The following is a 22,132-nucleotide window of genomic DNA, read 5'->3' on the forward strand; positions in this document are numbered from 1 at the left end:
AACGATACATATTGTTTTCCAGCAACAACAAAAACAATAAAGAGAATAGATGCAAGCTGGCGGCACGTGGCCAAAATGAGTCTCAGCCCATTTTTGTTGTCTTTGGGTTCAAAATGACACCACCGGGAACACAAGTTGTGTTATTGGAAATCCAGACAAGTCAGGAGTGTTTTTACATTTAATAATTGTTTTATTCATGCAAAAGTTAGTATAATATGTGCATTCTAACCTTCCTGTTTAATTATTGGTCTTTACATGACAGTTATTACACTGAAATATCAAGAAATCAAGTATACACACACACACACACGCACACACACACACACACACACACACACACAAATCCTATATATTAATTTGCCAATTGTTTTATTTGCACATGCAGATGAGAACATAACATAAGCCAGGCTTTTTAGATAATATACTTTACAGCATGTGTGTGTGCATGTGTGTGTTTAATCCCGTTAGAGTAAGATTTTTCCTCTACTCAGGTCTTAAGTATACTTGGTATTATCCTCTTCATCTATAAAAGCCTAAAAAAAACAATTAACATTCAGTAATGAGTTATATTTGTTTCTCCCTCTCATGAATTACAATTAATTAAAGGCATTGGATGACTTAAAAGCATCAGGCTGCAGGAAGCACACAGGGGTCATCTGACAAAAACATTATCTTCTGGTTACAGCACTTGCAGAAAAGTGATCAAACGCAGACGACAGAGAGAAGAAAATAAGATTGGATAAAACCAAAACACAAACAAATCATCTTTGCAAATGCATCACCAACAAAAAAAACGATTAATCAGCACCTCGCTGATACTATCTGGTGCACAAATCAACAGATTAAGGTGAGAAATGCTTGTTTTTTGTGTAATAACCATTTAAAGAGGAAAACGGACCGAGGACTCAGAAGAAGATGAAGCTGAAGACGGTCTCCCGACTGTGATCTGCTGCGGGATCTGCTGTCACCAAGTGCCCAGACTTTGAACTGTGTGTCCATGTTCCGTTTCCCTCATCATGATTGAGGAGGAGGAGGCCAGCGGAAAGGCTTCATTGCCCTCTTGTGGTGGGAAAAATGCCATTCATCAAACCCCATCGCTGCACCTCAAAACAGACCTTTCTTCATCCCAGCATGTATGAGAGGATGTGCACTGCTCAGGAAGTTTCTGTTCTAAGTCCTGTATCGTTGAGTCGGTGATTGATGGCGCCTCTCACGGCTGATGGAGTTGGAAGGCGAATCAAAGCGCTCGACAGTGGGCGTCCTCTGAGCAGGAAGGGAACAGGCTTGGGATGTCTTTTAGATCTTTTTAACTCTGATGTCACTTCAACAGAACACCTTGAGATGTTTTAGCTCCGTTAGGTCCGTCACAACTTTTTGTTTGCTACTCAGAGTCTTAATAGCTTCTCCTGAATGCTGGGGCCGATGTAAGTTTGGAGTATATTAAAGTACCTTCAGTCAGGACTTCTCAGGAATTCTTAATAATTTGTGCAACATCTATCTTTTATTTTGTTTCAGCAGTTTTCAGATAGCATAGAGTGGCTGTTCAGGAGCCAAGAAATATATCCAAGAGGTAATAAAACTGGTGTCCAACTGTAAAGAATTCACTATTTTTCTCCTGCATTTCAAGAAGACAGAGGCCTTAAAAAGATTTTTTTTTTCAAAAGCTCAGTTTACATAAATTGGACTGCAAATTGAAAGTAAATAGCGAGTTGCAATATGAGTAATGTGTTGCAAAGAGCTGCAATACTTGTGTAATAGTCCCGAAATAAAGGCTCAGTATAGAAAAATGTATTTTTCAGCTTTAACAATAAAAACGCCGTGTCCATATTCGCCATTGTCACGGTCCACCTGCAGAGTCGACTGCCACGTGCAGAAACATGCACCTTTGTTTTGCTGTTTCGCAACAAAGTGAACAAAACACAGCGATGAAAGCCCCACAGCTGGTGTGACTGAAATATTTAAACTGTTTCCTCCTTCAAAGCGCAGCGCGGGCATTAATAAAAAATATTCACACCCAAAGATATAAGATTGTCTACTAAAATATCTGCATTGTTTCTGGTTTTCTTTCTCTGTGCCCCCCCGTTCGAGACACCTCTTCTCAGTTGCTGAGGATGCTGAAAGTGAAATTTGATTACTGGAAGAAGAAGAAGGATAAAACAGAATAACGCTGAACTATCAGGCTTTTGTAAACAGCACAGAAATCTTTGAATATTGGTCACATTTACTGTATTACTGGTTGTCATATGTAATGGACAAGCTAGAGCTGAACAGAGATGGATACGTCCATCAAATGATGTTTTATTATAAGCTTTTAATATAAGCACCCTCAGTTTCTCTCCATATTCCACAGACATGTAGATTATACTTTCTGGAAACTGGAAAATGTGCCTGAACGTACAGTATGTCCAGGTCAGGGTGCACGGCTATGACGGGGAAAGGGTTATGAGATGGTGTTAGAGATCAATGCATCAGTCAATGCAAATCAGTTTTAGATGTGATGGAACAAGTGCGCAGGCTACACGGGCGCATCACTGCCCCTGCTTCAGCTGCAGCTGTTTTTCCAAGTCAGGAATAAAGACTGTTTCCAGGAAGTTGGTTCCTGGAAATTCTTTAAGTTCAAAAGGATTTGGTGAAATGCTTACAAAGAAATTCACAAATCTGCACTTAATTTATAATTAATTCTAATGAGTATCATTCATTTTATTATTTTTTGATTGTTATTTTCTTTTCTCATATGAATGTCATGTCTTGGAAATATTAAAGCTGAGAAATTCCCTTTATTCCCACTCCTGTATTTTGGGAATTGGATGCTTTCTTCTAAGTGGAAAGAAAATCAATAACTAAACATAAATTTACACTTAAGACACAAATGACTTGAAAATCTCTATAAATTACCTTGGAATTAGGTTAGCAGCGTTCCAGTAGAACTCACTGCAGGTGCACGTGGAAGAGACTGTCTGTAGACGGTATTTGGGTACAGCTGATAGATTATGACGAGCAGACCACCTCCCCGGAGCAGGCATAGCACTGTTTTTATTTCACATTATTACAGATGCAAAGTAAAAAAAAAAAAAAAAGAAATAATACAAATGCATGTGCCTGTCGTTGGGAGATATATGCCTTTCATACAGGGGACCCACAGGACGCCCAGGAGACGTCCCTAGCTCCTGGAATGAGGGATCAGTTTCATTTTAACTTGCACTCAGTGGGTTTTATTTTGGAGCACCAGATGACTCAACAGGACAACAACTGTCTCGTCAGACACCTGTACAAGACTAAAGGAAGGACTGTGTCTAAAATCACCGTTTCACCCTCAATAGTCAACGTTAAACACCAACCTGAAACAGATGTCCTCATTTTAATTTTACAGCACTAAAATGTTTTTGTTTGTTTTTTTCCAAGTAAGAAGAAATAAAGGAACTCGATAGCTTCCATATTCGCAGCAGATTGGAACTCCGCAACACCACGCACTCGAATATTTCCCCAACTGAACTGAAGCTCTCTCCTCTAAATCCTTCAATCTGTTGCTGATGAGAGGATCCAATAAGTGGGGAATAATTGCCGGCTCAGTAAAGACTAAGTTATTCCCATCTCATCTCATCCAGTCTTATCTTCCTCTGCTTATTTAGGTTCAGGTCACGGGGCTACAATTACAGCCAAGCTCGTCCTCCCCACTCATGCTTTTCCTCAGGCAGGACACAGAGATGCTTCGCCTACGTGTGAATCCTCTAGCGTCCCGTCCGATCCACACAGCACCCTTCAGCTCCTCCTGCTACTGGTCAGTAGACTATATGTGAGGGTTGGAGGACGCTTTTTAATGGACCAATGTTTTTGACAAGTCAATTGTGTGTTAATGTCCTCCATCTGCTGTGGCAAACATAAATGTACAGCGGCTGCTGCTAATAACAACAATAAAAGCACTTCCAGAATATACATTCCCTGCATGCCTTTCGCATAGTTTGGTGCTGTCAGTTTTTCTCTCTCTTTGTAAATTTAGGTCCAGCACAGAAGACATCAATAAGAGCAGCTGTTAAAACAGCAGCCATGTGGGAGGAAAGACTACATATGCTGTGAATCACATGTAATGAGCGTTGGAGCTGCACTTCAGAGGAAGTAACTCAACAAAAGAACACATGCTGTGTCTGTCTCCTTGAATAAAATATTGCATGTATAAAATTCAAATCTATTGTACATCACCTTCAGATATATAAGGGAAAAAAATCCCTTTTTGTTGAGGAATAGCTGTTGTATGTGTGGTATTGTGTGGATGAATATACCTCTGCTCTAAACGTTGTTGGAATGTTGTCCCAAATCAAAATCAAATTCCATTCCATTATGTAGCAGGTAGTTCTGTAGTACACATGAAGTTTGTGATTTTTCATGTGAAATTTAAGAACAATTATTCAATGTCAGTAAGCAAAATAACTGAATTTTGAATTTTCTTTCTAAAAATGTTGATAATGGTCAAGGAAAAACTGATTTTGGAGGGATGTTGACCTTTGATCATAAAGCAACCTACTATGGCATGTCACCTTGTATTACTACTGCCTGTGGGGAAATTATTTTTTTATTCTTGATTGCTTGGCACCTCCTCCTGGCACCTGGATGTTAGCTGCACACCTTCCAAATTGTGTCTCCACCTAGGGCTGGAGCTGAGAACCCTCTGCTTCTCTAGCCCAGACTGATCTACCCCAAAAAGGAACTGCTTGTGTAGACTTGATTCATTAGTAATGGTGAAACGTAAACGGTAAACTACGAATTCCTGTTTTTGTCTCAATGAAACATTCCTTTATTGTGTCATATCCTTCCGGAACGGATACCCCTCGCCTAATCCTACAGTTAGAGACAGTGAATGCATCATCGATTTTGCAGAGAGACGTGAACGCAACACACAGAAGAATGAATCGAATTAAGGGTTGAGAAGGACGATGAAAATAAACATGGAAACCAAGGGGAAATAGTCTTGTGAAATTTTGATTTCGCCGTCGTGCTTAAATGCATGTGTGCAGGTAAACTGTGCTGACAATATTGCGAGAAACTGTTGTAGAAAAGACAGTCGTATCCAGCAGTGAACAGCTAAGTTAGCCCCAGTAGCTTAGCAACGTAATGTTAGCTGACTGCTAGCTTTGTGAAACAATCGTGAGCATTGACAATTGATACTTATGTAGTAAACGATGTATTTTATTGCTATTACTTTTTCAACATTTACTTTTCTCTACCTTATGTGCTCGTGTTATGGACATACTATATCTGTTGTTATCACCCTGTTTCTTGTACACAACTGCAGCGGTTATTTTACTGAGTGTGACAGAAGTGCAGTTATACTGTCTATGTTTTAAAAGCAAAAACAATTCATCTGGGTTATTGACATCGAAAAAAATCGTGTCAAATGAGCGTTTCTATAAAATACTGTATTGTTCTGACTGTGGTGGCACTATCTTTAATGACCACGAGGTGTCGCTATTTCACGTGGACCGCTAACGAATTCTACATCTTTTACCAGTCGAATGGAGAAAGCAGGCTCTATAACGACCTAACTTATAAATATTCAGCTTTTTAAGGTCCTAAAAATATACGATTTTACCCCCAAAATATTGTCAAGCCCACACTTAACTTTAATCCTTTAATCCAAAACCTATTAATGTGTATTTGTTATATTACTTTATGTACATACCTTATTATTAATGCAATATTCATAATACTCTATTATATATTTCATCAAAATTTGCCCAGTAAGATAAGTATGTCTAATCGGCTCTGAAAAAGGATTTCCAGGTGACTGATCGCGTCCATAAGATGTCAAAATTTAAAAAAAGAAAAAAGGAAATTAAAAATTTCCCCCAAGAATTGCACTAATTCTGTGTATTTTTCATCTCATATTCTAGTTGGCCGAGTGGAGTAAAGTACAAGAACCATGGAAGCCCGCTTTGGTAATGTTGTATTCAGCTCCAAATTTGACTCAGGGAACCTGGCAAGAGTGGAAAAGGTGAAGGACAATGCCAGCCCTCCTGCTGATACGAGCCCCAGTAGCTGTGGCCCCTCAGGGGCAAACCTTAGCCCAGACTATGAGTTCAATGTGTGGACAAAACCAGACTGTGGTGGCACGGAGCATGAGAACGGCAACAGGTATCGGAAATTACCCATGAGTTTTTCCAGTAGATAACAGAGATGCTTGCTTTAATGCTCATTATATTGTTTGTATTTCTGTGTACAGATCATGGTTTTACTTTAGTGTAAAAGGTACAGCACCTGGGAAGATACTGAAAATCAATGTGATGAACATGAATAACCAAAGGAAACTCTACAGTCAAGGTATGGCTCCCCTTGTACGGACTCTTCCTGGCAAGAACCGGTGGGAAAGGGTACGAGACAGACCCACATCTGAGGTAAACCCCCACTGTGGATGTAAACATCAAGAACCAGCAAAACATTCAATTTTTCCTTGTCTTTCTAATATTGACATTTACGTCTTCTTTCTCTCACTCGGCAGATTGTGAATAATCAGTTCATCCTTTCATTCACCCACCGGCAGTCGGAGGTAAGAGGGGCGACCACCTTCTTCTCCTTCTGCTTCCCATTCTCTTATGGTGAGTGTCAGGAGATGCTGGATCACTTTGATAAGAGCTTCCTCAATGCTGCTCAACTTACTCCAAACAGGTAAAACACAAACACTCATTCTTTTTCCAATCTTGCCTTATTTTTGCCACCTCTCTAATTTGTGGAGTTTTGTTTTTTCCCATTGCCCTCCTCAAATCCTTAGTGCGCCAAGCACTGTGTATTACCATCGGGAGCTGCTGTGCAACTCTCTAGATGGCAACAGGGTGGACCTGCTCACTGTGACCAACTGTAGTGGAATGCAAGAGGAGAGAGAACCTCGCCTCCCAAAGCTTTTCCCCGATGCCAGTACGCCCAGAGCGCATTGCTTTCCGGGCAAAAAGGTACGACGCGGCGTTATCTTTCATCATAATACACCTGACAACTAATATTATTCCAACGGTTGTGCATCCAGGTATTTTTCCTTAGCAGTCGTGTGCACCCTGGGGAGACGCCGTCATCCTTCGTGTTTAACGGGTTCCTCAACTTGATCCTCAGAAAAGATGACCCTCGCGCTCACGTCCTGCGAAACATGTTTGTCTTCAAGCTCATTCCGATGCTCAACCCAGACGGGGTTGTACGTGGGCACTACAGGTAAGAACCACTCGACGACATGCACCTCCCGTGCAACGCAACGCAGAGGAATCTTTGTGGCTCCTTACAGAACGGACTGTTTTTGCAGGACTGACTCCAGGGGTGTGAACCTGAACAGGCAGTACCTGAATCCCAGTCCAGAGCTGCACCCTTCCATCTACGCTGCCAAAGCACTGTTGCTGTACCACCACACCAGCTACCGCCTGCACAACCTACAGCCCAGCTCGCAAAAGCTCAGCTCTCCATGCATCAAGACCGTACCCCTCGATACCCAACCTGCCAGTCAGCCACCCCCTTTCACCGCTCTTGAGGTCAGCCTAAACCAGCGGAATGCAGAGAAGGATGCAAACGCTACGATCTCAGAAGTTCCCATGGTAACTGAGGAAAACGCTTGGGTCAGTACAGAGATTGGGAAGTCTCACCAGAACAGTTCAGAGACTATAGAGCTTGTTAAGGTGGATGAAACTGGACCAAAAGTGGCAGAGCAGGTTCTAGCAGTCAACGAAGGGGGAGTGGCTTATTATGTTGACCTACACGGCCATGCCTCTAAACGTGGATGCTTCATGTATGGAAACAATCTTCCTGATGAGAGCCAACAGGTACAATTTCTTTTAATATGAATGTGTTGTTTTACATCCTTAAATGTGTTAATACCTTCATTCTGTGCAGGTGGAGAACATGCTGTACCCGAGGTTGATCGCCATTAACTCCGCCCACTTTGATTTTCTGGGCTGTAACTTCTCTGAGAAAAACATGTACGCACGGGACAAGAGGGACGGCCAGTCTAAAGAAGGCAGCGGGCGGGTGGCCATTCACAAGGCTATTGGGCTGCTTCACAGGTCAGAGGGCAACAAATATCCAACAATGTGAAGGGTTTTCACTGTTAACTCTGCTTTTGGTCAGACGAGAATTTCCTTTCATTGCTTGTTGTAAAGTTTTTCTGTTTGTTTTCTCTTAATCAGTCGTTGTCTGTGTGAAGTAAAATCATTTTGTTGTTGGCTCCCCACCAGCTATACGTTGGAATGCAACTACAACACGGGAAAAACTATGAATGCCATCCCACCTGCCTGCCATGATAATGGACGGGCCACTCCACCCCCACCCCCATTGTTCCCTCCGAAATACACTCCTGAAATATTTGAAGAGGTAAGAAAATCAGGCTGTCCCAACAACAAAGACATTTGTGCACATTAGCAGCACAAAAGAACTCCCACTTTAGTTGCTCAGCAGTAATGTAATGTTTTGGTTGGCCAGGTGGGGCGTGCTGTTGCTGTTTCAGCCCTAGACATGGCTGAGTGTAACCCCTGGTCACGACTGGTGCTCTCTGAGCACAGCTGCCTCACAAACCTGAGAGCCTGGATCCTTAAACACGTCCGCAACACCAAAGGCCTGAATACCCACATACACGCCCCTCCTCCTCTGAGAATACACCACAGTGGCAGTAAGGCATCGCCACCCAAAAGCTTCAACAGGTGAGTTTGCATTCTCCAGTTACATTTCAACTGTTTTATAGTTTATTTCACACAGATAACGCCTGGTTTTCTCTTGATTTCTCACTCAGCTGTCTCTCTGGATCAACATCAGAGAACACCATCAGTCGCACGCGCTGCAACAGCAACAGCAGCCAGACGCCCTCGCCAAAGATGCACAACTCCCCGAGCTTTACTTTTGGCTGTCCTCCACCAAGAGCTCACGTGCAGCACAACAGCAGTACGCACGCTGGCGGGCGAGGAAGCAACAAGACACTTGGTCCAGTTCGGGGTAAGTTCATCCCGCAACCACCTGCGTGTGCTTTTGGCTGGAATTTCTTCCCTGCATAGTCTGGGTAATTTGATGATGAATTAGTGGGAGAATTGTTCTGAAATTGACCTCTAGCTCGATGGTAATCTAGTGCTACTGATGTGTGTGGCCCGAGCGTTGCATGGCCTTTGCATGACCCACACCGGTGCTTCATTGTGCGTGTTTGTGTGTGTACCCACATGCATGTGCCTGTGGTGACAAAGCATGGACCTGGTCTGAATATTTCCAAGAAACTTTACTCTCGCGCTCAGTATTTGTGTGGTTAAATGACTGTCCAAAGACAGACGGGTTCGGCGCACGTACACACACACACAGCCTCACACACAGTACCTGCATGTGTCTGAGCAGGTGTATGTGTGTCTCCCACTCTGTAGAACCTAAACCTCAGGAGAGGAGACGCACTCCCCATCACCGCTCTATCTTACGGTCTCCCGGCAACAGCCACACCCCTTCCCACCCCCCACCTTCACCCCCTTCTTCCTCATCCTCCTCGTCTTCCTCGGTGTGCGCAGCTGGCTCCTGTCCCCTCCCGGCCACCGTCACTATGACAGGTGTGTACTCCCTGCAGTCCCCCAGCCTCTCCACTTTGCTCCCCTCCCTACAGGCCCTGCCCCACCCTGGGCTGCTCTCCAAACTGAGTCCCCTGCTTCTGCAGAGCCTTCCTCCAGCAACCAACACTGCAGCAAGGCCTCCCCAGGACTGAATATAACCACACCTGTGGGAAGATGTGTTTCAGTGTGTGCAGGCTGAGCGACTGTGTGAATGTGAGCCGTTAAAGTTGTTCATTCTGTGTACAGCTACAAATATGTGGTAATCTGTTTAATTTGGTGTGTGTGGAATTTACATCACTGGTGCTAGCTCTTCTGAAGTACCCTCAGTATTGTTGTAGATTCTTCTAATATAGCATTTATTTCCAGTTTTTTGCACCTTATATGATGAATAATCCCTTTGAGATATGTTGTCAAATATAACTTGTGAATGAAATTTGTTGGGAAAATACATAATCTACATTTGTTCATGATCATGTCACATTTACTTGATGTTCTATACAACAGCTGCTCCACATTGATTCCGGCACTTCTGGATCAGAGGGCACTGCATCAAGTCTGACTTTTCTTTGTGGGGCACTTTATGGGGGTCAGAGTCTTTTTGCACTTTTGTTCATGAAATTAGTTTAAGAAATAAGGCTCAACCTATTTTTTCTTCTCTTTCTGTGTGTGAATTAAAAGCACCCTTTATTTTGTATAACATGAAACTGTATTTCACAGATGTAGAAACCAGAGTAGATGAGAACTTTCAGATCAAAAGTATTTTGAAGAGTGAGGGTTTTTTTAACATTTAATTTTATTTCAAATTTAAGTTTGTCGACAAGCAATATCTGACCAAACCACTGGCCATCTGGATGACTCCGGTCACTTTAAGTTGATGCATTTATATGGGTAAGAGATGTGTAAACGTGTGTTGTCTTGGTGTATAAATGTAAACATCACAAAAGCTCTCAACTCTTTTTGAGCATTTGAGGGTGTTTTGGGACCAGAGCAGCAGGCAGATGAGCCCAATTTGTTGTTGCTCTTTCTCTTGTTGTAGTTCCTGTGCAACTTTGTAGTTCCTGTGCCTTCCTATAGTGTTAGATCTTCATCCTGCCTTCTTAGCTATCAGTCGTTTCTTTACAATGCCTTGAGATTATGTTATGTATGTACATTTTATTTGATGAGTTGATGGCTTATGCGTGACTTGACCTTCAGGTTCGTGAACTGAAAAGATGAGAAAACAAGACTCCAGAAGTTTGATTCTCCTTTCACTGTGAACCTTTATGTTCTTTTTTCCCTGATGTGTTAAATAGTGCACAAACAGTGATCAGCCACACTACGACAAACGACTTTTATCCCGTTAGGTCGCCTTTGTTGTTATATAGTCCATGATGAGGCGGCGACACTATTAGGGGATTTGCACTGTGGTTGTGCGCCTGGATGAAATTGATGTTTTCCACATTGTGGCTGATCAGTGTATAAATCCAAACCAGATTTAACTAGGGCTTCAGTGTGTTTATTTCAATGTGGTGCTAACCTTCTATACCACTCAGTGTTTGTCTGTGCAGCTGTTCCTCAAACTTGTCTCTGTTTAATCTCTTGAATAAAACACGCTGCTTGGTGGAGCACTTATTGTACCATTTGTGGTGACTCATTTCTCTCTTTGCTGTAAGGAATCCATTTATTATCACTGACATGATGCAGTAGAATTTTTTTCTCCTGTCTTTCCGTCCTCGTGTTTACATCCCTTCTTTTGTTCAACAGGCAACAGCTGCCCAGACTTAAACGCTGGTGGTAACAGTTCCACTTGGTCCAAAATGCGTCCTGTTCATGTGGGGAGAATAAGCCGAACTCTTCCAACCTCCCATCGTCCCACAGAAGCCCATAAAGAGGTAAGCTTAGCCTTCCTAGTGAAGAACACAATCCCTTCTATATTTACACAGATGCAACATTTAATGAGTAAATAAAGTTTGCCTTACTCCATCTAGGCTGGTAAAGACTTGGTAACTGATCACATCCTCTCTTCTATCAAATTTAGCAAGTGAGTCTAATTGAACTACTTTACTTAATCTAAGTAAAATCTAAATGTAGGATTTGACCTTATTCCCACTCTAATATAATGATGTGTGATGGCTAAAATTTACCTATGTTCCATGTCAAGGTGTGAGCTGCGGCCACAGGTGAGCCGCATCCCTATCCGGCGGATGAGCTTGATGGAGACCCCTCCTAGTCGCGACAGTAAACCATCCCCCACGGGCGCTAAAACAGCCTCATCCACAGATAAAGATGAGCTGGCCAGAGTAAAGGTGTGGAAGCTGTTGAGGCCGGGCCTCCATCGACATCTGTCGCTGTCAGGCATGTAAAAGTGCACTTATACAATCTTACCAATAACTGTTTTATAATGTGTTGAATTTAATATGTATATTTCAACAAAAAATATTTTAAATGAACTGTTTTTCTGTAAACTATAGAGGTAAATAGGTTTTGTAAATATAACAGTTTACTTTTCCTTTAACAGTTGTAGTAGCCATTTTAGATTTTCTGATTTTGGAATTCCCTGTCTATATTTCACCAGAAATTAAGTACGCAAAGCTGACAATTTTATTCCTATCAACAGGGGTATCAGGAAAAGAAGGTACTATACAATTACCCTCTAAAGCTCTGAAGAAAAGCACCAATAAAAGTCTGAGTTTTGAAGAAAATACAATAATAGAACCTGTAGCAGAGACAGAGGATTCTCTGCAAAAGGTAATCAGATGAAGAACATTTTAAACTATGATGAAATTATTTTATTTCAAATGAAATGTCTCTTTTTTTTTTTTCTCCAGGTGGATGAAAGCCCAGTTTCGCCGCTCTGAGACCGTTGACATGTGTGAAACAGCGACTCTCCGTGGAGAAGCATAAGAACTACATCAGATGTGTATTAATTCGCCATTTTGTAATAATTTAAAGCAATTAGTTTTTTGTTATTTTAATGAATGAGTTATTTTATGTGCAATACTTTCTCGGCATTATTTAACTGATCTGCGGCATTTACAGCCAACTTTATTAAGGAGAATCTTTGCGTGAGCAGGTGGTGAAGTGCCTTGCTCATTAACACCCCAGAGGTGGTGCAGTACAACCTGACTGAATCTAGAAACTTGAAATATCTACAGACATTTATCTGTTACTGTTGTCATTTTCTTTTGCTGTTCATAACTGCACTCTGACCATTTTGCACAAATATGATTTTGACTTTGAGCCAATGAAAGGGTTGATTTTCTCAGACTAATCAGCACATCAGCACCTTAATATGTTAAACTCACTGCCAGTTACAGATGTGAGCACTACAATATGAGAACTGTACACACTTCACGTACTTTTCCCCTTTTATATATATAATACATTTGCAGTTTTAAATCTTTCACCTCAATTTTGACACTTCTCAATGTCCAGGTATGAGGGTCATGTATCATATATTACATGTACATTCATTGTATTCAATATAGCTCGAGTTTTTTTTATCAGACATCTTTATCCTTTCTGATAAAAAGAAACTCAGCCTATGGCTAATATAGGTGTTCAAATATGAACCCACATTTTGAGTATTCTGCCTTTTTGTGACAGTTTATGTAATATAGTCAAGTGGTCTTAATATGTTCTCGATTAAAGTGTGTAAACAATGTAGTTTTTAGAAAACGTGCTTCAGAATGGGCTCAGTGATCCTAACACAGTATCACAAAATCGTGCGTGTTTCTTGTAAGATGTCACATTTATACTGTAGCACATACGTGTGCTTAAAATCCAATGATTATTGGGAGTCGTCATGTTTATATGATACTTTTCTGCAAAAAAATACAAGGTTTGATACTTTAATTGACAGCTGTGTTGTGAAATTGTCACATTCCTAGAGATCTTTATGCTCAAGGAGATTATACTCTTATCAATATATTTGTATGTGTCGGGAAAAACTACAGGAGTATTTTTGTGTATAGTCACATATTTAACCCTGTACCAAATCATACTGTGAGTAATACAAGACTGTGTTGAAACTGGAATCAAACTTGATCAACAAATAAGACGTGAAAATAAATTTCTTTTGCAATAAAACAATGCATACCCAATGTTTGTAGTGTGCATGAACTATTTTACTTTAAATTGGAAATGATTCATGCAAAATGTACATTTTAGTAAAAAAAAAAAAAACAACAACCCTGTACTGTGCAATTGTGCAAAGAAATTCATCTCTTAAAATGAGATGAGGGTGGGAAGAGGGGGGTTGTTGTTTCCAAGGAGGTGGGTGTCCCATCTCACCTGTTGAGAGGAATACAAGTTTACAAATTATAGTGTACTATGGATATCAACCACTGACTCACATTAAGGACATGTAATATTGGTAACTTGTTGACAGATCATAAACAGCTATTCACTAAAACTTGACTAAACTACAGATTAACATGACAGGGAGGCCATAAATCACTGCTGTAACAGTGATCCATGATTGACAAAGGTGTAAAGAATTTGCACACACTCACTTCTTCAAATATACTGGCACACATCATTCCTGCTTCTTGGGGTTGTTGACAGCAACATAATGATATAAAACCACCAGCAGGAATAATGACACACCAAGCATGTTGGCAAAAATGGCCAGCTGCACGTCTGTCACCATCCTGCAAAAGGGAGGAAATTAGGCTCAAAGGAGAGCATTTTGGGAAGAGTGTCTTGATTGTAAGGAAAAACAAGTCATATCTGGATTTAAATGACCTGTGTTGATTGTCTAAGGAACGGTATATTTTACTAGTCATTTCCCTCATGCAAATTACAGGTTGAATAGGATTATTCACAGTACTTTTTGATATTTGGAACCATTGGCGAATATGTCTTAAAACGAACCAGTATTCTTTTATATACATAAATAAAATGATTGTTTATCTTAGGAATAAAGTGATAAATCCTGATGAGTGGACAACTGCACGTTAGCATTCTGGCTAAAGCTAACTCATTTACAAAACTAAAAGTAAGCAATATTTGTCGACTGGGAACGCAATATATAAACATTTACAAAACATCCCAAATCCAATCTACTGCATTGTCGTGTGATAATCGGCAGTACTTACGTTATTCCTTCAATTAAGTTTTTCTTTCCTTCCCGATTCGAGCAGAACTGCAGCAGCTACACAGCAATCGAGTCTATCCTCGCATCCGGTTTGAGCGGAAGACCACGTCACGTTTAGGTGCGCCTTATAGAAACGGATTTTAAGGAAACTCCAGAGAATTAATAATACGTGGGTGAGGTATTCATTGGAAATGTAATTTGTACTTAATAATACATTAGTAGCGGGATTGTAGCAGGATCTATATTATTAGAATGTTATATCAAATGTATTATTTTTTTTTTTTTAAAACAAAACTTTCATGTCAAAGCCATATATTTGATATGAAATAGACGATGATATTTGTAAATCCTCCCAACCCATAGGGGGAGTCGTGAGTTGATCAGCCAAATATGTACCCTCCATAGGAGTGGCCCGATTTTTACGACATGACATCACTTCACCCTCAACCGGCGTGAAATAACTGCTGCCAAGCTCCATGGTGCTTCGAATTGGCAGCTAACGTTGGCGATTTTCATTGCCAAGTGAAGACATTTATTTTACTGTGGAGCCAGGGTGTTAAATCATGGCTCTCTACGAATATGTCACTCAGGAGCAGCTTGCAGGCTTCGATAAATACAAGGTAAGGAGTCCCATAAATTGCTATGCTAGCAGCTAGCCCTTGATCTTGCAGTGTCCACTTGGCTAACTGTCACTACCCGCATCCGCGTCCCTGGTTTTTGCGCCTGCATTGTCTGATCTAACGGAGAATGCTGTCTAATTTGGCAGTGGAAAATAAAGAAATACCCCTTTTTGGCAAATAAAACTACAGTCACACCCAGTGTTCAAATAGATCTACACATCTGCCCGCACGAATCGAGTAAGGCTGTTTATTATTTACACCAGTAGTAACCTATGGGTTATGTCTGCTTTACGTGTTGCAAATCTACTAATTATTAACTCGCTGTTTATTTCTAGTACTAGAGACCTTTGAAATTAGTGTTTGCTTTTTGTGTAGTAAAAATACACATGGGTAAATCAACCCAGAAACGTTACTTTCGATTCACCGTTATGAGAAAAACGTCGAATATTACCTAGAACTGATAGTGAAATGAATAAAAGTTTTTGCAGTCGGCGTATCATTGAATAGAATCATTTAGGAAACTAAAGCAACTCATTCTGCCTGTCATCATGACCGTGAATTCTAGTTAATGATCTCAATGAAATGTGACAGCATTGATACAAAGAACATGTTGTCTTATGGAGGACTGCAAAAAACAGAGAATTCCAATCATTCAAAGATTTAACAGGGGAATTGGGCTTGACGGGAGATGAATGAGTCAGTATTTGAGTGTTTCCAGAATGTTCACCCACCCACAAAAAGAGTTGTCTTACATTTAACCGTTGACTTGTGTCTCTCTGCAGTACAGTGCAGTCGACACGAATCCACTGTCCGTCTATGTTATGCACCCTTTTTGGAACTTTGTTGTCAAGGTGAGAAACATGAAAGAATGTATAAAGTCAAATATTCCTGGTTTTCCTCAGAGTTCCACACAGTAATTATAATCTAATTAATAGCAACTGTCAAATGGCATTAAGATGATATCTTACAATAGTTTTGTTTCTCCTTGTTCACAGTTTTTACCAACATGGCTGGCACCAAATCTTATAACATTTACAGGATTTATGTTTCTTGTATTGAATTTCCTCATGTTGGCGTTCTTTGATTTCGACTTCACTGCCTCAGGTATGTTATATTACTTATCTCCTTTTTCTGCGTGCAATAAATTGGCCACAATCTTCACTATGGATTCAAACTACCTGCAAAAGTTTTCCATGCATATAAGGTAAAGTCCATTCAGGGTAATGACTTACTCATTACTGCCTAAAACATGCAAAACGTTTTTAGAATAAAGACTTTTCTGTCCTTTATTTTACTGCTCCCTTCATGGTTCATGTGTCTGCACCCACAGACAGCTACATGGCACCAGCCTTGTCTTTTCATATTATTGCTGTCTTTCAGTCAGGTCTTTTTTGTCCTTTTGTTCTGCCCTTCAGATGAAATTTGATCTATTTTGATGTTAAGTATGATGGAAATGCTGATATGAGGATCACATGGTCATCAGGACATCATGTTTTTTATGCAAACTGCTGGTTTTCTGTGTAATAAATGAAAACATCCTAACCAAGGAATAAAGGCTTTTTAGTTTTATCCTGGTCTGCAGAGCCATATGTGGTGCTGTATATTTACATTATGTGTGTCTCAGCTGCAGGACATGAACACGTGCCTAGTTGGGTCTGGGTTGCTGCTGGGATCTTCAACTTCCTGGCCTACACACTCGGTGAGTCCTCACCCCTACAGGCTGTGTGTGTTGTCTTTTCAAGGGGTTCAGGGGGTAAATTCCTCCCAATTTACTGAAGCTTCAAGAGGGAAATCACATGCACTCATTGAAGTAACAGGCCCCTGTGTTTACATAAGAAATCAAAATCAAAGACTCCTTGACTGCTTTTACCGGACTGTCAGGATGGATTAAGTGTGTAAACAGATGAAGCACACAGCCATCCCACCCATCACCTAGACTGGGTCACAGTCGTGTTGTCAGAATGTTGGTGCATAATCTAATATTCCATATGAGGCTTTAATGCTTTAATTACATGCTCTATATACTGTATACTGCCATCAATTTCCTGTTTGTATATGTCCATAAACATGACTGAGGGGAATTCTTGCTAACCAATTATGAGTTTGGGCAACAACTGAGAGGAAATGAAACACCTTAAAGTCTCTTATGCATAAACAGAAACTTTATGTAGTGACTTAATTTTCTGCTGTTCGCAGACGGCGTTGATGGTAAACAAGCTCGTCGAACCAACTCCTCCACCCCACTGGGGGAGCTCTTCGACCACGGCCTGGACAGTTGGGCCTGCATCTTTTTTGTGGCCACCGTCTACTCCATATTTGGTCGAGGGGAAAGCGGAGTGGGCGTCGCCACGCTGTACTACATCCTGTGGGTGGTGCTATTCTCTTTCATTCTGTCTCACTGGGAGAAGTACAACACCGGCATCTTGTTTTTGCCATGGGGATACGATATCAGCCAAGTGGTGAGGATGCACACAAACATGACCTCTACCACCAAACAAGCACTATAGCACTACAATCGCTGAGTAAAGTTTGAATCACTATAATTGTTAGTAACATTAAAGCAGTTGGGTTTCTAAGTCCATGCATATGGAAGGGATGTAAACAGGCAGTTTGGTTGCTTGGAATGTGGGTTATTTCATTGTTATGCAGCTTTTTTGACAATCTATTGTGTCAAAGATGGGAAATACTTAAAGTGTAGTAAAGCATCATCAGCTGGGAGAGGTGGAGGTTGCTTGGATGTAAATGGATTAGTAGAGTCAGTGATGATCGCTGGGTCTTTTCCGCTTCCAGACCATCTCCCTTGTTTACTTGGTGACTGCTGTGGTTGGCGTGGAAACGTGGTACCAGCCAATCCTGTGGCACTTGCTGTACAGAGACATTTTCACCTTTATGATCATCGGTAAGTTGATCATGTGTACGCACATGTGTAGCCATTCACAATTGTTTAACACATCTTTTGGTTTCCAGCCTGTTCCTTCACTGTGACTCTGCCAATGAGCCTCTACAATGTCCTAAAGTAAGTTAAGAGTTCATTGTTTTCGTATGTGCGTGTTTGCCCTCCATCACTCTTATGTTTTCTTCTCCATCACAGAGCTCACCGCAGTAACTCGCTGAAACACGACAGCTTTTACGAAGCTTTCCTGCCTTTCCTTTCTCCTGTCCTCTTCTTTGTTTTGTCTACTACCTGGGTCGTGTTCTCTCCTTCCAACATTCTAGAGGTGCAGCCCAGGATCTTCTACCTCATGGTGGGGACGGCCTTTGCAAATGTCACGGTGAGCGTCTGGTGATTTTTCAGTCTTGCATCAAACTTTGAATGTGCTACTATTCATCTGCATCTGCATTTATCTTTCAGTGTAAACTCATTGTGTGCCAGATGAGCAACACGCGTTGTCAGCCACTGAACTGGCTCTTGCTGCCCATGGCCCTGGTGGTATTATTAGCTGTGACCGGGGTGGTTGCAAATGAGACCATGCTGCTGTATGTGTGGACAATCGCTGTCATACTAGCACACATACACTACGGAGTGTCGGTGGTAAGAACACACTCTGCTCTGAAGTCACTAATCAGTGTTTCAGCTCTTTGAAATATGATCCATTTTCCAGGTCCAACAGCTCAGCAACCACTTCAACATCAAGGCCTTCTCCCTGAAAAAGCCCAACGCAGACTGACAGGAAGAGGAACGAATCGGCTTGACAGAAGCGGAGGTCTAGGCCCCCATCCTTGGCTTATCGACACTTCACACTCATCTCCAGGGAAACCACATCCTGTCTCTTGATCCACGAGGACATCGCAAGTGCAATGATCTATGGGCCTTTTTCCCCAGTCCCCGAAAACACAGATGCATACACACACACACACACACACACACATGCAGCGTGCATCATCCAAGCGGGCGCTGGTCATTGAGATGGGCTGGGCCCACCCAGGGGCTCTGGCTCCCGTTATTGGAAAACGGCGGAAAGTAGAACCATTGAGGCACGGTTGTTTCCTACGGAAATGTGCTTCCTTTTTGGGACAGGAGCAACGCAAGCACATACTGTACATTAAAACACACACGGACGTACAATATTCTGCTGAAACACAGAATGTGGCAGGTATTTCTCTGACACACAAAAACACAGTGTTAGGAATGTATCTCATGCCTTTGGGAAATGCCATTTAAATTTTATAATATTAATAACATCTCCAATTTGATTTATGCCAAAGCCTTTATATTGTGGTTGGACAATATCTCCACAGCTTAAAGGATTGGTCATCAGAACTAAATGTTAATAATTATAAATATATACTGTATGTGTTGTGTGTATGGGTTTCGGGGCATTTTATTTTTAAACTCAAATGAATCCTTGTAAGAAAAGAGATTTTTGTCTTGCGAAACCTTGTATAGTAATTCCTGTAATTATATCCACGCTGACAAAAGTAAATGGGATTGACCAAGGTGACCTTTGACCTTCTCAACCCTCCACTTTGACCTCCGGGCATTGACCTCTACCCACCCTCTCCCTGTGAGGTGTTGTGTCTTCATGCTGATTCGTTCGTTTTTAATCATTATTCTAATTTTATAGATTGTTTTCTTTCTTTTCGTGTCTGTTTCCGAGGCAACGGTGGTTAAGTTGTGCAGAGCTTGAATGAAGAGTGTGTTCAAAAACCATGAATGGAGCGGGCTCACTCTGAGGGAACAAGCGCCAACGCCACAAACGCTACCTTCTGTTAAACCTCATTAATCACTGTATTTTTATTTTTTTTTCATTCAAGTTTGTACATGGTGACGCTTAATTGGGGGCTGCAGACTGGGCTCACTGTTTTGGGATTCTTCTGTTTTCACTCCTAGAAATCCATCATTGTCTTCTTGTTGCAGCACAAAATCAGTCTTTGTGCTTTTGCTGTGGGTAAATATTCATGAGGGTAGAACATTGAGGAATTGGCGGTCTGAACCCACTGATGCAGCACTCTTAGATGGATTCTGTCAACCCTCTCATCCAGTGTCTTAAATAGCTTGAATGTAAATGTTTGTCTGACTGGACAGGAAGTCTGAATATTGCATCAAAAACACGTGGCTTCTAAAGGTATAGATGGATTTTTGAAAATCATTTTACTACTTTAGAAGATATTTTTGAGATTAATCTGTGAATTACTGTTGCTGCCGTACTGGAATGACTGGGAGAAGCAAATTCTAGAAATCTGCTGCTAAAGTCTAACGGAGTAACCGAGTCTTTACTGGATTTAGGCAAACCTTGTATAGATACAGCTTCAAGCACATTATTATAGCTCATATTTAATTTGACACACACTTAACAAAGCCCTACATCTATGAATTTGGTAGGTTGTCATGATGCGAAAACGGCTTACTGGAATTTCTGGTGGTTACGTGCACTGTGTATGTTTGTGTGGAGCTCTGAGATTAATGTGTGTGAATATCGGTGTAAATACAATGTGTATATTATTTCTTTTGATTTTTTTTCTTTTTTTTTGTACGTGTAATCACAGTGCAGGTAGCTTTTCAGGCCTGAGGTTGATTCCAGTCATTGGTGTTCTTTGCGTCCACTCCAGCATTCCCTCTGAAATCAGAATGCCTACAACATATTCTAGGTGTTGTTTGATCAGAAATTGCTCAAGAGCAACTGCACCATCTAAAAAAAAAACCCCATCAACATCTCAAAACAAAGTGTAAAACAAGTTCCTTTTTTTGAAATGTTTTTACGAAATCTTGTTGAATTGCGAGGTTATTTTCATTTGCATGCACCTCATCTCTATTGACGCTCTGAAAACGATCATCTTCTTCCCAGCAATCCAGTTTGTTCAAGTAGTATAGGTAATCTCTGGTAACCATCCAGGGCTTCTTTGTGGATTATTTTGATGTTGTTAACCAATGAAAGAGCAGACTGTTCATACAAGAATTAAAATAAATATAAAATAAATTAAAATAAAAACGATATTTAAGATTATATATATATAATCTTAAATTTCGTTTTGCTGTTTCAACTGACAAGTCTCTTGTGACCACAAGGGGGCAGCATATAACAGGGTGGACTGACGGCGCAGTAAATCCTTTCGCAAAGGTTTTACACGCGTTTCTAAGAATTTTCTTGAATGCAACAATGTTTACAACCCTGAAAACCAAGAGGTCATACAATATCTCCTGTCAGTTGCGTTAGAAGTTGTATAAAGAAGCTCAGAATTGTATTGAAGAGAAGAGGATCATTCTGAACTCTGCACCACGGAGATCTCCCAACAGATGGCGGGGCAGCGCAAACCTTTGCTTTCTTATTTTGTATGCTTCTGCGCTGATCACTGATAAAACATTTGGTAATCGAACACACAAATTTACATTTGAGATTAATTATACTGAAACCGGCTGGCCTTGTTTTAAGTTTGACATCGTAAAACACGTGCTGAACTTTGCATCTTGGGTGGCTTTGGTTCAAATCACAGGCTACATTAATAACAATCCTTTAATGTGCTTTTAAAATGTTGCGCTTTAAGAATATCTTAAACTAGCTGTCAATACACAAAAGGTTGAGGAAGTATTGAAGTAGCAACTTTAAAGTAATCTCTAAAAACAGCCTGCTTACATCAAAGGAAAGTAAACGCATGTATAAAGGCCCAGCAGGTCTGTCTTCGATCAGGTCCTCGATTGTGAAAGGCCAAAGTGCTGAGTCCTGGCAACTGATTGCGACAATCTTATATCTTAGCTGGATCTTTTTCAACCAGCAATGTGATTCTAATCAGTGGTTCATCCAAACAATGAGCTGGGAGCAGGCCAGGTCTGATAATTGTCTGGCAATAGATGCATCCATCGGCCTGGAAGTGTTTTCTTAACCTCAAGAAAAAAAGATGGTTGTGAAACATTTTAACAACATTAATAGTTCAACTTTTATCTGAATAATCCATTGAGC

At 41.0% G+C, this 22,132-nt stretch overlaps 3 protein-coding genes across 6 annotated transcripts; 2 read left to right on the plus strand and 1 right to left on the minus strand.

Moving 5' to 3' along the window:
* Window positions 1-4,779: 4,779 nt before the first annotated feature.
* On the plus strand, window positions 4,780-13,400 carry agbl5 (AGBL carboxypeptidase 5). 4 transcript variants are annotated; one of them, XM_029849361.1, is made up of 17 exons: window positions 4,784-5,009; window positions 5,886-6,126; window positions 6,215-6,386; window positions 6,491-6,657; window positions 6,761-6,938; window positions 7,010-7,188; window positions 7,277-7,787; window positions 7,858-8,027; window positions 8,199-8,334; window positions 8,443-8,660; window positions 8,750-8,949; window positions 9,363-9,539; window positions 11,283-11,410; window positions 11,507-11,559; window positions 11,680-11,873; window positions 12,136-12,266; window positions 12,347-13,400. In XM_029849361.1, exons 2-17 carry the CDS (start codon window positions 5,915-5,917, stop codon window positions 12,374-12,376), a joined length of 2,856 nt encoding a protein of 951 aa, XP_029705221.1. In that variant the 5' UTR covers window positions 4,784-5,009; window positions 5,886-5,914; the 3' UTR covers window positions 12,377-13,400. The 4 variants fall into 4 exon arrangements, with proteins under 4 accessions (XP_029705222.1, XP_029705221.1, XP_029705223.1 ...); XM_011611899.2 differs by lacking the exon at window positions 9,363-9,539 and having other exon boundaries at window positions 4,788-5,009; XM_029849362.1 differs by lacking the exons at window positions 12,136-12,266; window positions 12,347-13,400 and having other exon boundaries at window positions 4,780-5,009; window positions 11,488-11,559; window positions 11,680-11,727.
* Window positions 13,401-13,623: 223 nt separating this feature from the next.
* On the minus strand, window positions 13,624-14,636 carry ost4 (oligosaccharyltransferase complex subunit 4 (non-catalytic)). The gene is made up of 3 exons (XM_029849364.1): window positions 14,618-14,636; window positions 14,033-14,170; window positions 13,624-13,811 (listed from the first exon to the last, which is right to left on the minus strand). Exon 2 carries the CDS (start codon window positions 14,167-14,169, stop codon window positions 14,056-14,058), a length of 114 nt encoding a protein of 37 aa, XP_029705224.1. The 5' UTR covers window position 14,170; window positions 14,618-14,636; the 3' UTR covers window positions 13,624-13,811; window positions 14,033-14,055.
* A 396-nt stretch (window positions 14,637-15,032) lies between these two features.
* Window positions 15,033-20,884, plus strand: selenoi (selenoprotein I). Its single transcript, XM_003971509.3, has 10 exons — window positions 15,033-15,236; window positions 16,019-16,087; window positions 16,232-16,340; window positions 16,861-16,935; window positions 17,433-17,695; window positions 18,027-18,135; window positions 18,204-18,252; window positions 18,328-18,508; window positions 18,589-18,768; window positions 18,839-20,884. The coding sequence occupies exons 1-10, from the start codon at window positions 15,180-15,182 to the stop codon at window positions 18,944-18,946; spliced, it is 1,200 nt and encodes a 399-aa protein (XP_003971558.2). The 5' UTR covers window positions 15,033-15,179; the 3' UTR covers window positions 18,947-20,884.
* The last annotated feature ends 1,248 nt before the right edge of the window (window positions 20,885-22,132 follow it).

The sequence above is a fragment of the Takifugu rubripes genome, chromosome 16 (genome assembly GCF_901000725.2).
Source record: "Takifugu rubripes chromosome 16, fTakRub1.2, whole genome shotgun sequence".
NCBI lineage: Eukaryota > Metazoa > Chordata > Actinopteri > Tetraodontiformes > Tetraodontidae > Takifugu > Takifugu rubripes.